At 30.7% G+C, this 12,527-nt stretch overlaps 1 protein-coding gene and 1 long non-coding RNA gene across 2 annotated transcripts; both read right to left on the minus strand.

Annotated features, from left to right (window-relative positions):
- Window positions 1-470: 470 nt before the first annotated feature.
- Window positions 471-7,140, minus strand: LOC146949557 (vacuolar-processing enzyme alpha-isozyme-like). The gene is made up of 8 exons (XM_085748535.1): window positions 7,020-7,140; window positions 5,188-5,244; window positions 4,037-4,263; window positions 3,744-3,900; window positions 3,454-3,539; window positions 876-1,054; window positions 743-791; window positions 471-650 (listed from the first exon to the last, which is right to left on the minus strand). Exons 1-8 carry the CDS (start codon window positions 7,138-7,140, stop codon window positions 471-473), a joined length of 1,056 nt encoding a protein of 351 aa, XP_085604661.1.
- A 2,545-nt stretch (window positions 7,141-9,685) lies between these two features.
- On the minus strand, window positions 9,686-12,255 carry LOC146949558 (uncharacterized). Its single transcript, XR_015027317.1, has 2 exons — window positions 11,451-12,255; window positions 9,686-9,920 (listed from the first exon to the last, which is right to left on the minus strand). It is a non-coding gene; the product is annotated as an uncharacterized LOC146949558 (long non-coding RNA).
- Window positions 12,256-12,527: the final 272 nt, after the last annotated feature.

A 12,527-nucleotide genomic window follows, 5' to 3' on the forward strand; every position in this document is an offset into this window, starting at 1 on the left:
TAGTCTTTAAATATGTGATACAATGTTACTATATTTCTAAATGTATCCTATGTTAGTAATTTCAAAAATCAAAGTAATTAACCGATATCAAATTTTGAAGAGCAATCTAATTGCAAAAGACAAATTCAATTATCAAATTAACTAGCAAATTGTGCATTCATTTGAAGGGTTTTTTTTTATAAGGGTCATGTTAACTTGTGCCCTTAGGGCACAAGTTAAGAACCTTAAAAGGGAAATTAAAAATAAATTTTATATTGAAAGTATAACTTTTGCAACTTTTAAGACATTGAATCCACAAGTTTCAAGAAAAACTTTCTACATTTGCCTTCTTAACTTATGCCCCAAGGGCACAAGTTAACATTTCCCATTTTATAATAATCAACAATGACCAAACATATTATATGTTTTTTTTAATCAGCAAATATAATTCATATAGAAAATTTCCATAACAAGAAGTACTACAAGGGAGATTAAATGAGCATTTCTTTGGCTAACAGGTCTTGTTGGATTGTTTGTGGCATTGTTGCCATTGCTGAAATTAGCGTGATTGCACCAAAGTATGTAAGGAGACAATCTTTATTCATATTTATGTCTCCATATTGCATCATGTGAGAGCTTGCATCATGAGTTGCTAAAGTTCTCCGACGGACCTGTACATTACTGAATATTGAGTACAAATCAAAATTGAATTCATATGCATATAAGTATCCACAGATAAGGATAAAGTTGAATTGATACTTACAGTTTCATATTGTTCGTTCAAAGTTTCTTGAGTCAGATCATGTTTCTCACTGTTCATAAACAACCACAAAATAAGAAAACGAATGATGTTGAATACCTTATTGGTCATTATTTAACAAATCATTAAACCATACATATCTTCCATCCATGAAATGTTGTACATATCTCCCAAACAAGTACGGTACTCATCTATACAATAATATGTAAAGCTACTCTCACTTGCATTTGAAGTTGTGGTTACGTAGATTTTTATACCATTTGGATGCAGCCCTTCAACCAAGCTCCCAAATTCAGATGCTTTCACGTATATCACCTTTTCATGTCATCAAATGAAATACATAAATATTGAGGTTAAATATGTTAAAAAGCTATTCTCATTACTCTCTCAACACTTTGGTTAGTTGGATGATGCAAATTCACCAATGTCAAAGACAACTTAAAGAGTTAGAGAGTGCAATTAGAGTTAATTTTAATTAAATTAACTTAATTTATAGTTATCATGTTGCAACCAAATTTGAACCCACATTCTTTCTGGCATATATAAGTCAATTATTAACAATAAGACCAATTTACGTGGTTTATACTTAAATAAATAGGTGGATTAACATTGCTGTTGATTTTGGAATATTTTATTCCAATATTATAATATTTTATTCCAATATTGTCGAATAAATATAATATGAACTTCAATAAAAGTTGACGTCACCTAGGATCCGTTTTAAAATAATTCAAATGCTAAGTGAATAGTACATCCGTTACCAACTTTGGTCTATAAAATGCATAACACAATGCATATTTTTCTATTACTAAAAACAACATATCAACATGTGTTCATTACATATGATTTTTTATTGGCAAGAGTATATTTAAAATAGAGTTGGGTACTCCAATCATCTTTGATTGACTAACATGATGTAAATTTAACGAGTTATGAAGTTTGTAGTTTGTTTGGCAATATTTACTATAGGCTATATTGTTTGTAATTATTAAATTGATCTATATATCTCCATAATTCATACAAAATAGTTAAAGAAACTCACCATCTTTTTGTATGATTTGGACACAAATAAGTCCTTCAAGGTATTTACGATATCAATGCCATTAAATGAGGCATCATTTGCATTGCCTGATCAAACATAATAACTTTATTTTATATTTGTCAAAAAAAAAAACTTTATTTTATAATAATGTTATCTGTTTTGAGGTGATCAATACACTATCACCACATATATTGAAAGCCCTATTTAAGTATATTATTACATACATGAGATAAAAGAAATTGTGCGTGTGTGTACGCACGCACGCGCCCGCGGGTGTTTGAGTGTATAGTGATAAATGTAAAAAAAAAAAAAAAAAAAGTACTTAACCGTCATCCTAATTAAATTTACTATATTTTTTGAATGTATCCTATGTTAGTAATTTCAAAGATAAAAGTAATTAACCGATATCAAATTTAAAGAACAATCTAAGTGCAAAAGACAAATTTATTCATCAAATTAACTAGCAACCTGTGCATTCATTTGAATAAATATAATATGAACTTCAATAAAAGTTGACGTCACTAAGGATCTGTTTGCAAATAATTGAAATCCTAATTGAATAGCACATCCCTTACCAACTTTGGTCTATAAAGTACATAAAACAATGCATATTTTTCTATGACTAAAAGCAACATATCACCATATATTCACTACATATCTTTTTTTATTGGCAAGAGACTATTTAAAACAGAGTTGGGTACTCCAATTGTCTTTGATTGACTAACATGATGTAAATCTAACGAGTTACGAAGTTTGTAGTTTGTTTGACAATATTTACTATAGGCTATATTGTTTGTAATTATTAAATTGATCTATATATCTCCATTATTCATAGTAAAAATAGTTAAAGAAACTCACCATCTTTTTGTATGATTTGGACACAAATAAGTCCTTTATGGTATTTAAGATATCAATGCCATTAAATGAGGCATCATTTGGCATGCCTGATCAAACATAATAACTTTATTTTGTAATAATATTTTATGTTTTGAGGTGAACAATACACTATCAGCACGAATATTGAATGCCATATTTAAGTATATTATTACATACATGAGATAAAAGAAATTGTGTGTGTGTGTACGCACGCGCGCGCGGGTGTTTGAGTGTATAATGATAAATGTAAAAAAAAAAGTACTTAACCGATATCCTAATTAAATTTGCTATATTTTTTGAATGTATCCTATGTTAGTAATTTCAAAGATCAAAGTAATTAACCGATATCAAATTTAAAGAACAATCTAAATGCAAAAGACAAATTTATTTATCAAATTAACTAGCAACCTGTGTATTCATTTGAATAAATATAATATGAACTTCAATAAAAGTTAATGTCACTAAGGATCCATTTGAAAATAATTGAAATCCTAATTGAATAGCACATTCCTTACCAACTTTGGTCTATAAAGTACATAACACAATGCATATTTTTCTATGACTAAAAACAACATATCACCATGTGTTCACTACATATCTTTTTTTATTGCCAAGAGACTATTTAAAATAGAGTTGGGTACTCCAATTGTCTTTGATTGACTAACATGATGTAAATCTAACGAGTTATGAAATTTGCAGTTTGTTTGGAAATACTTACTATAGGCTATATTGTTTGTAATTATTAAATTGATCTATATATCTCCATAATCCATACAAAACAGTTAAAGAAACTCACCATCTTTTTGTATGATTTGGGCGCATATAAGTCTTTCAAGGTGTGTACGATATCAATGTCATAAATTGAGGTATCATCTGACATGCCTGATCAACTGTAATAACTTTATTTATATAATAATACTATATACTTTAAGGTGAATAATACACTATCAACACGAATGTTAAAAGCCCCGTTATATATATTATAACATGAGATAAAAGAAATCATATGTGTGAGAGAGCGAACGCGTGCGTGGATGTGTGTGTATAACGATAAATGTCAAAAACAAAAGTCAATGGGTTCCTAACCGATAACGCCTGCAACACCATAGCCTGCATAGTAAATGAAAACTATATCATTTGGTCCACTCTTAAGCACTTTACCATTACCTCCTATAGTAGCACTTTTATTGTCTCTAAGGACACGAAAAGAGTTTTCTCCATTTATGTCTTTTCCAGTATAATCCTACAAAATTTTATAAAATTCTCAACTTGATCAAAAGTATTTAAACATATATAAAAAAATTAAAAATTATAGAATCAGAGTGTAACTCATTTTAACAACTGAGCACACCTATGTGAATTTAATTTAGATATAGTACCTTAGGAACTTCATGGTAAACATCATAACAATTCGGTTGATTGATTATAATGTCAGACCTTGGGTAATCTGAATGATTTGCAATATCGTCATACATGAAAACAATGATGTTTTCATCTTCAAGGCCACCTCTTCTAAGGATTTGATAGGCATGGCAGATATCTGCTTGGTGCCTATAATTATAATAATGTTTTGATCCAGCAACAAGCAATGCCCATTTCTTTCCTCCTAATATTAGGACACAAGTGAAAAAAAGGAATACAAAGACTCATTTCTAATGAGATACAGCTAAAACCATTTTAAAATTGTATGACGCGCTGGCACTTTCACAATTATATTGAATGTTGAGCCATTGGTCATTTATTCAATTATGCTCACATTAAATGTAAGTCATGGTGATCATTTATTTATTTTTATCACCATATCTTACAAAATAAATTAAATTTGAACATATTGAAATTTAAAATTATAATTTCATGTTTAAAACACGCAGAGAAAACTAGTTGAAAGTATCAACATTGATTGATTCAAGTGATATGAGACTTGTATCTATTAAGCAAGTGGTGAGAGGTTGGGCCCCGAACTTTTGTGTATGTTAGTAGAGGAGAATCCACTTTATGCAATTGGTAGGTTTGACCCCTAAGATGTTTTTATATCATTGTTAAAATATCTACCAAAATCAAACACTTAAAAACCTATTCTTATTAGCTACTCCCTCCGTCCCATATTACTTGACCTATTTAGAATATTTGCACTATTCATGTAACATGCTTTGACTCTATTTTTCTACTAATATATAAAAACAAAATATAGCATATAAGATGTTGTTAGATTCGTCTCGATTAATATTTTCAAAATATCAAATTTTCGTAATTTTTTCTACTAGATTATTAAAGAAATTTAAGTTTAAAATTGTGCATTGGCATACGTGACAGAGTCAACTAGGTCAAGTAATATGGGACGGAGGGAGTAATTAATTTAGAAAAAGATATTGGTAAGCCATGCACTTACGATTTGTAACGGCGACATCCCCGTAATTTATGTCTTCCCCAGCTTTAAATTTTTTTCTTGTCCCAATTTCTTATTATTATATATAAGATAAAAGTAAAAGTAAAATATAAAGAGATACATGCATAACAAATTGTTAGTTACCTTTCGTATCTTGTAGGAGGGCACGGCCAATGGATGAAGCAGACCCAAATATGTCATCTAAGTAAACAAATTGAAACCAGAACTTTTATAAAAAAAATTAAATAAATAAATAATTCAAAAATTGAAACCAAATTAAATCAATCTTAACAAATTTGAATATCTATATATTCAAAAAATTTAATCAAGGAATGGTGATGGAAGCAAACTTTTTTACTCACGCGGAAAATCAGTTTGACTGGCTCAAGGCCATTTATAGTTTTTCATGTGATTTGGCATTCTTCGAGTTGGCATCCTTGGATCTACTACTACAAGGAGGAGTAGGAATGGATGCACTTTACAAACAATCAGATGTTTCAATATGGAACTAATGAAAAAGGACAAGTGCAAACTTGTGTACCATTAGCTTTTTTTAGTGTCATTAAAAAGTGTTGGTATGTGTTATTAAAATAAGGTGTGAGAGTGCGAGCGAGCGAGCGCGCACACTTGTCTGTGTATACATATGAATAAATCTATTGTGTTTGGAATTAAAAAATATATAAATATAATCTAATGAACAATAAATCACGAAAAAAGAACAACTTAATGTGTTACTAATCAATAGTGTCTTGAGAACCATGGTTTGCGTAGTAAATGAAAACAATATCATTTGGTCCACTCTTAAGCACCACCTTATCACTACCTCATGTCACATCACTTTTATTGGTTCATGTTACGTCATCTCTCATATAATTCTATATAAGTTTTATAAAATCCACAATTTTATCAAAATTATTTAAATACAAATAGAAAAATTAATTTAAAAATAAAAAACACAATGTAACTCGTTTTACCAACTGAGCATATGTGAATTTAATTGAGATTTTGAGATGAGGGAAGGGTTAGGCAAAATTTGACTAGACATAACCCTTAAACCAAAATAAATAGCAAATTATGCATTTATTTAAAGGTTTTTTTTTATAATAATCAATGACTAAACATAATATATGTTTTTTTGAATCAGCAATTTTAATTGATATAAAAAATTTCCATAACACAAAGTACAAGGGAGTCTTTCAAAAAAAAAGTAAATGGGAGATTAAATGAGCATTTCTTTAGCTAACAAGTCTTGTTTGATTGCTGGTGGCATAGTTGTCATTGCTGCAATTAGCGTGATGTGCACAAAAGTATCTAAGGAGACGCTCTTTATTCATATTTAGATCTCCATATTGCATCACGTGAGAGCTTGCATCATGAGCTGCTAAAGTTCTCTAGAGGACCTGTACATTTCTTATAATATTTAGTACAAACCAAAATTGAATTGATATACATATAGGTACCCATAGATAAGGATAAAGTTGAACTGATACTTATTGTTCATATTGTTCTTTCAAAGTTTCTTGAGTCATATCATGTTTCTAATTGTTCCTTAAACAACCACAAAATAAGAAAGTCAATGAAGTTGAATACCCTATTGATGATCATTTAACAAATCATTAAACCACCCTATCTTCCTTCCATGAAATGTTGTACATATCTTCCAAACAAGTACAATACTCATGTACACAATAATATGCAAAACTACTCTCAATTGCATTTGAAGTTGTGGTTACGTAGATGTTTATATCATTTGGAAACAGCCCTTTAAATTTATCTACAGTTGGTGTATCCCGTCAGAAAAAGTGTGGGAGCATGTTATTAAAATAAAGTGTGAGAACATGCGCGAGCGCGCGCACTGTGTAAATATAATAATAAATCTATTGTGTTTGGAATTAAAAAATATATAAATCTAATGAACAACAAATCTCGAAAAAAGAACAACTTAATGTGTTACTAATAAATTGTGTCTTCAGAACCATGGCTTGCGTAGTAAATGAAAACAATATCATTTCGTCCACTCTTAAGCACCACCTTATCACTACCTCTTGTAACATCACTTTTACGGCCCCTAAGCACACCCAAAAAAGTTTTCTGCATTATGTCATCTCTCATATAATTCTAAATATGTTTTATTAAATCCTCAATTTTATCAAAAATATTTAAACATGAATAGAAAAATGAATTTAAAAATAAAAATCAGAGTGTAACTCATTTTATCAACTGAGCAATATGTGAATTTAATTGAGATTTTGAGAGGAAAGAAGGGTTGGGTTAAATTTGACCAGACATAACCCTTAAACCAATCAACTGTATTTGATTTTGATTTAGATTTAGATTGGGATTAACGTGTATTTTTTACACTAAAATGAAATAAAACTCATTCGAGCATTAATTGGATTATGTTCGATTTTCAGGTCATGCAGAAAAAAAAATTCAATAAATTCTAGAACATAGTGATTGAATAAACATACATGTAATATTTGAACATTCAAAAAATTACATTCAAGCAAAAAAACATTTAAAAAATCATAGATCGACGCGTATTTTCCAACACCCTAAATCATAGATTGATTGTATTTGAAATCGTGTTTTTATCATTTAAAATTTTCAGGAACATTAATAAAAATAACATATGCATTTTCGCATACTACAAAATTTATATTTTTTTCATGCATACCAACGGTTGGATTGCATTTATATTCTTAATGTGGATGTATATATATATATATATATTGTGTTAGATTAATTAATAAAGAATGGAATAGAGATAATATGTTAGGAACTTCATGGTAAACATTTGAACCATTTGGATGTTTGATTATACCATCAGGCATTGGATTATCTTAATTATTATATGCAAATGCAATATCATCATACATGAAAACAATGATTTTTTCATCTTCAAGGGCACCTCTTTTTAATATATTATAGGCACTAGCAAAAAGACGGGCACTCACGTATCTGTCTTTCCGCTCTTTTTATTGCGCTAACGTTTGAAAATTATTAATCATGTTTTTTTTATGAAATTTTGATTTGGATTAAAACTAAAAATATAAATGTTTGTTGCTTCAAGTTATAACAAATCAAACTAATCATAATTATTTATTTCAATGACACCAACAATTTAACAAAAAAAATATAATCTAAATTCTTTTCTTTAATGACACCAACAACGATCTTTATTGTAGAAAAAGATGTTTAAGAGTATAATTGAGATAACGAAAAAGTAAGTATAAATATGTTCATATAGTTTGTTACACTTTTTAAATGATAAAGGAAAAAAAACAAATATATGTATATATATATATTCATATCGTGTTTGTTACATTTTTCTAATATTTAAATTTATACTTGAATCTTCATCTTTAATCACTTGCTTTGTGTTTCTCTCTTTGAAATAGCTCAAACCTCTCTCCAGAAATGTATAAAATGTTTCAATGGAATAGTGAATAGTCTAGAGAGAGGGAAAACTTGTATTTAAATGGGCTGAAAACGTGTAATCTCGCTTAAGCGAGATAAATCTCGCTTAAGCGAGAAGCCTAAATATCCAGCCATGGCCAATGAAGTCTTGCCACGTAGCCCTGATCCTTTATGAAGTTGCATCTCGCGTAAGCGAGTTGGAAGCGAATGATCCCTGGAGAAATCTCGCTTAAGCGAGTTAGAACTCGCGTAAGCGAGGTTGCTTCAAACTTAAACCGCCTTTGAATCCTGGTTGAGCGACTTGGAAGCGAGATGGGAGCGAAATTTACATTTGTTCCCTGGAGAAATCTCGCGTAAGCGAGATGATCTCGCGTAAGCGAGATGATCTCGCGTAAGCGAGATTCTAAAATCCACAAGCGACCCTGGAAGCGAGATGCAAGCGAAGGTTGAGCTGCTCCCTGGAGAAATCTCGGTTAAGCGAGATGACCTCGCGTAAGCGAGATTTGCTTGGTTCACACACTTGAGTTTTGGTCCTTGCTTGTCATTTCCTGCATAAATTGGGTAGAATTAGGCATATAAAGCATAAATGGTATAAATACAACAATTGATTGCTTTTCCGTAGATAACTTGCATAACAAGTCACTAAAAAAGCCTCTTTTAACACATGAAATATATTACTTTTGAGCAAGCATAACAGCAGCAATCTCTCGATCGATTAACAGACTCTAGCTTTATAACCAATATTATTACAATCATTTCTACAACATCCTTCGTGTCCAAAGCGACATCGTTATTTCCAAGTTAGCGTTTAAACATTCGTGTCCAAATTCCTTAATGTGAACTATTGTGAAAATGCTTATGATTAACGTAACTCCCTGTGGAAACGATCCTATATATACTCACGTGTACATAGTTATATGACATGTAGGAAAAAACTTACATCAATACTTATCTATATTTTTTTAATATATATATTTATGCTCATATGTGTTATTTGTATTCAAAATTGAAGGTATTTTTTGAAAGAAAAATTAAGCATAAAAGACCTGAAAGGCGGTGTTTACTTTATCTATACTATATATAAAGAAAACTACCCCTTTCAGCACACTTTTGGGTTGGAATTTTATTTCCAAAAATACCCTTAATTTTAAATACAAATAACCAATTATAAAATAACACGTGGATTAATAATCAATGTCACTAGCTAATTGTAACGCCCATACTAAACTTATCTAGAATATTTAGAATGTGCGCTAAATTTAGTTCTGGATACATTAAAATTACAATAATAAAAATTGCAACTGAATAAATATATATATCACTACAGGATCGTACATTTGCTGTATGAATACATGTCTGGAACCATAATAAATAATCTGAACTAGTACGACATGAGCATGTGAAAATATGTCATTCAGCCTCCTGTATTGTCTCCTTGCCACGTACAACTTGCTGATCTGAAATAAAATAAAAGGGATTGGGGTGAGACGGGATGTCTCAGTGAGTTCCACCTATCCTATCCTAAGCTGTAGGCAATCTCAGGGAACCTAGGATCGCCATCTGTCTCTAAGCTCAACCCTTTTTGGGTTTATACAGTTTTGTCATGCTTAACTGAGCGATCGGGGGATAACTAGGATCGCTATCTGAAATACTGATTCAATCCTGATACTAATGCTGAAATCATACTAACTATTATAGTCATAATGTCTGTCATATTATGTTAGGAATGTTAGCGTTGAACAAACAATATTATCTGAGTTGATTTTACGGAATAAACCCAGGTGGAGTAACCCCGGAATTTATTCCACTCTGACCGGTAATAATTCCAACTGGCGGGAACCCAACTGACGGGGATACCGGACTCCTCTGATTATCGTGGGGTCATCCTCACGGATAGTGCCCGTTCCAACTGGCGGGAACCTTTTGTATCCTAACTGGCGATGATAGCAAAAGCCACGGTTTAAACATATTTTAATATTATAACTGAAATGATTTCTGATAACTGAAATAATTCTCAACTCCACTACTAACGGGGAGCAAAAGAGAGGAATACATTAACTTAATTGATTTCTTATAATAATAACATCCTGAAACTGATAATAAAGACGTAGTGATCCCGTCTTTATTCTGAAATTAATTCTGATACTAACCTATTCAGGTTCTAGGCATATCGTTGTCATATGTCATTCCTAAAAGGTCATAAGATTTCCCCCATATTCTGATAAACTAAATTCGACTAATTAAGCCGAACTTCCATAACTAGGATTCTTTACTTCCAATGATTGGAAATCCACCCATGAATTATTTAGATGACATGCTTGTTCTAAATACATCTCTTGTGTCAATGTGCAATAATTATGTAATGGCACCTAAGTTGGAAGATTGCTAAATATTCTTTGTCACATAGTAAGAAAATATGCATTAATGTCAATTCGAACATGTTTATGTTACTATGCGTGTTGGAGTATCTTAAAACATTCCTGGTTACATAATTGAATAAAATGAATGTTTCAAATTCTAGCCGAACAATGGCTATATTTATGCATGATAAACTTTCTTGTAAAATTATTTAAGAAAATGTAACCATTTCTAGTAACCAAGGCAAATGTTAAATTCCAATATTTTTCTCAATCATTTACATAAGTAAATTCATCATTGGCCTTGTTTAAACAATTTCCTCCAACATCAACACTATCATAAACATATTCATAACATAAAAGAGAATTTAGAGTAAACTATTAACCAAAACATGTGACAATTCAATTTTCCAAATTATATGTATATCAATCTTCTATTCAAATTCTATCCTCCAACATTAGGACTAAAGTAGTATTGCACAACAACATAAGAAATTTTAGAACAAAATAATGGGAATATAACATTGATACAATTATGCCAACACGTTCTAATAATTCTTAATCATATATTAGCATTCTAATGATATAATTTACTACCCAAAGGTGGGTTTACTAACTAAAGGAACTCACCTCGAATCACTCTTGGAAAAAATTGCAAAGCATCTTATCAACAACTTGCAGCTTCTGCTATCTCCAAAACTCCATAATCAATTTTCCAAAATAGCTTATGCCTTGACTTATAGGTCTTGACTTTTCCGAAACAGTCCAACCCACTTGTGACATACTCCTAACTCATCAACCAGCATATAGAAAAATTACCATTTCAGTCCCTGCACCAGAAGTTTGCCGTTTGGCTATTTAAGCACTTCCAAAACAGCTTAATTACTATTTAAGCACTTTTATCATCACTAAAACAGCTTATGATTTTACCATTACTCATATACCAGTTAAACATATCTCTCATAAACTGGTCATTACAAAAAAAATACTTGAAACAACTCAAATTCCAATTTAAGCTATTTTCCAAACGGCTTAACTAGAAACTCATGACTTTTAGCATATCAATTTCAATTCAAACTTTCACACATAATTCCAACATGAATAAACAGTCCTATGAACCACTTATACAACAGTTGGAATTCACAACTTAGTCGTTTAAGGCATTTTGCTCAAAACAGCTTATATGACAACTTATTCCCTCTAAACAATTCAACTTATGTTCAAATTTTCCAGAATACAACCAAACATGATTACACTTCACCTAAACCACTTGCATCAAAAGTCTAACTTGTTTCATCCAATAATCATTTATGATAATTTCCTTGAAAACAACTTATACCTCAATTTAGGCACTTTTAGTTCAACATAACATCCCAACAGCAACAACACTAAAACTGATACTACTAGCAGTCAAAAGTACAGGGTCATCACAGAATCCAAAAGCAATAACAGATTATTTGTGATTACCTGCTAATGCTCCAAGTAGAAATCCAAAATCATAAGCTAAAGCTTTCAAATTTCTTGTACTCAAGCTTCAGCTCTCTTTTCATGTCTTCTGTCCAAGGCTTGGTTCACCAACATAAGGTCTCAAAACTTGCTAACAAGGTCACAATATGATAAGGATCAAAATTGTTTACTTGTATGTTGATTTTAGCTTAAATTTGGAAAGAATGATGAGAATTAGGTGGGAGAAGAAAAAGGGCCGAG

This window comes from Medicago sativa, chromosome 2 (genome assembly GCF_051527215.1).
Source record: "Medicago sativa cultivar Bolivia chromosome 2, Bolivia_mono, whole genome shotgun sequence".
Lineage (NCBI taxonomy): Eukaryota > Viridiplantae > Streptophyta > Magnoliopsida > Fabales > Fabaceae > Medicago > Medicago sativa.

Coding starts and splice junctions, on each gene's coding strand:
- LOC146949557 (XM_085748535.1), bottom strand. CDS start 7,140: ATGCAGAAAACTTTTTTGGGTGTGCTTAGGGGCCGTAAAAGTGATGTT. Junction 792..875: donor ATTTCATGGATGGAAGATAT/GTATGGTTTAAT, acceptor GTTTATGAACAG/TGAGAAACATGATCTGACTC. Junction 651..742: donor TGAACGAACAATATGAAACT/GTAAGTATCAAT, acceptor AGTAATGTACAG/GTCCGTCGGAGAACTTTAGC.